The sequence below is a fragment of the Poecilia latipinna genome, unplaced genomic scaffold (genome assembly GCF_001443285.1).
Source record: "Poecilia latipinna isolate Pla-1442-1.1 unplaced genomic scaffold, P_latipinna-1.0 Scaffold8199, whole genome shotgun sequence".
In the NCBI taxonomy this organism is placed as follows: domain Eukaryota; kingdom Metazoa; phylum Chordata; class Actinopteri; order Cyprinodontiformes; family Poeciliidae; genus Poecilia; species Poecilia latipinna.
In genome coordinates, this window is record NW_015120815.1 from 1 (window position 1) to 1,349 (window position 1,349).

A 1,349-nucleotide genomic window follows, 5' to 3' on the forward strand; every position below is an offset into this window, starting at 1 on the left:
ATAATAAAGATGTGATAGAACTTTACCAGTGTTTGGTTGTGCCCCGAGTACCAGTGGTCCAATTGACAGAGCTGCAGAGTCATGGTAAGACACGTCCCTCTTGAATAGAGTGTGGTGACCCGGGTAGCAATGCTGGAAAAAAAGGAGACCAGTTGGCTATGTGCAACTTAATATAGCCACAAAAACCACACAATGAAACTTACAGTTCTGCAGTTGTTGCTGCTCAAAAGACACAAGTGGACACTGCAGTGCAAGTAAATCTGTGTGTGGTTGGTGAAGGTGAACATCCTGAAGGAGAAACGAGACACAGTGGAGACACCGTTCTGAATCACCTCTACGGTTCCATCTTCTGGATTAGGACACCTGTGAAGCAGAAGCAGACACATAAGTTAGACTGTCAACAAGAAGACACTGAAATAAATTATAAAGAACAACAAGATGGTCTCATTTACAGTGAAGTAATGAGATCCCAGCGGACAGGGTAGTTTGCTTGGTTGACTGGTGTGGCCCAGCAGGAGTCCAGAACTGTGGCAAATTGACGCTGATCCACCCCTTCTGTTCGCACCTCCACGTAAAACATCTGATCAACTTCCAGTTCTATGTTTCCGTTCGTGCTGAAGGGGAAGTGGAAACCTTCATCCTCATAGGGGATCATCCTCACACTATATGATCCAGTGCCAGCAGGAAGCTTCTTCTTCAAAATGCTGCAGAAGAAACATTTAATGTGACAACCCTGCTAAATACGTCTGATAGGCTGGCTAAGCTATGCTAATTTGTTTAGAGGATTCAGTTATAGATAATGAATAACTGATTAAGATATAGAAGTAGAACTGGACATGATGGCACAACTAGTTAAAGGAAGCAAACAGAGAAAATGGTATCATCACCTCTCCACAGGGTTGATGCCCACAGCCATTGACAGAGCTTGAGCAAGTGGATAAACACAACAGAAATCCAGATGAAGATTCCTCTCACGGTTGATCAAACCTCCATGAGGATCCACATTCCCCTGAATAGTGTTCTAATACATGAAGTGAGTTCCATTGCTCTAAACAGTGAAATGACAGAATGCTGTCAGTCAAGTTAAGTGACCTATTGGAAGCTTTAAAGAAGATGTTCCAGTTCATGAACTTTACCCTAAGAGCTGTCCCACACAGATGGTTGTCATTGTCAAAGTGGAAGACAAGTCGTCCATCCTGAAGAGTCCCGTTGCAGGAGCTGTCTCGGAGATGGAGAGCACTGGAGTGGAAGCCCGCTTCAAACAGCTGGCAGCGAGATACTGACATGGTACCAGAACTGCTAACACATTCGATGTTTGAGTCTGCTCACCAGAGGGAAAAACATATTGA

At 44.3% G+C, this 1,349-nt stretch overlaps 1 protein-coding gene across 1 annotated transcript; it reads right to left on the reverse strand.

The window, feature by feature from the left end:
• Positions 1–26: 26 nt before the first annotated feature.
• On the reverse strand, positions 27–1,325 carry LOC106944343 (uromodulin; the record flags this gene model as incomplete). Its single annotated transcript, XM_015027487.1, is given in 5 exon segments — positions 27–132; positions 204–363; positions 453–704; positions 888–1,048; positions 1,137–1,325. Coding segments are annotated over 5 exon segments (868 nt in total), but the record flags the coding sequence as incomplete, so codon positions are not given.
• Between the last annotated feature and the right edge of the window lie 24 nt (positions 1,326–1,349).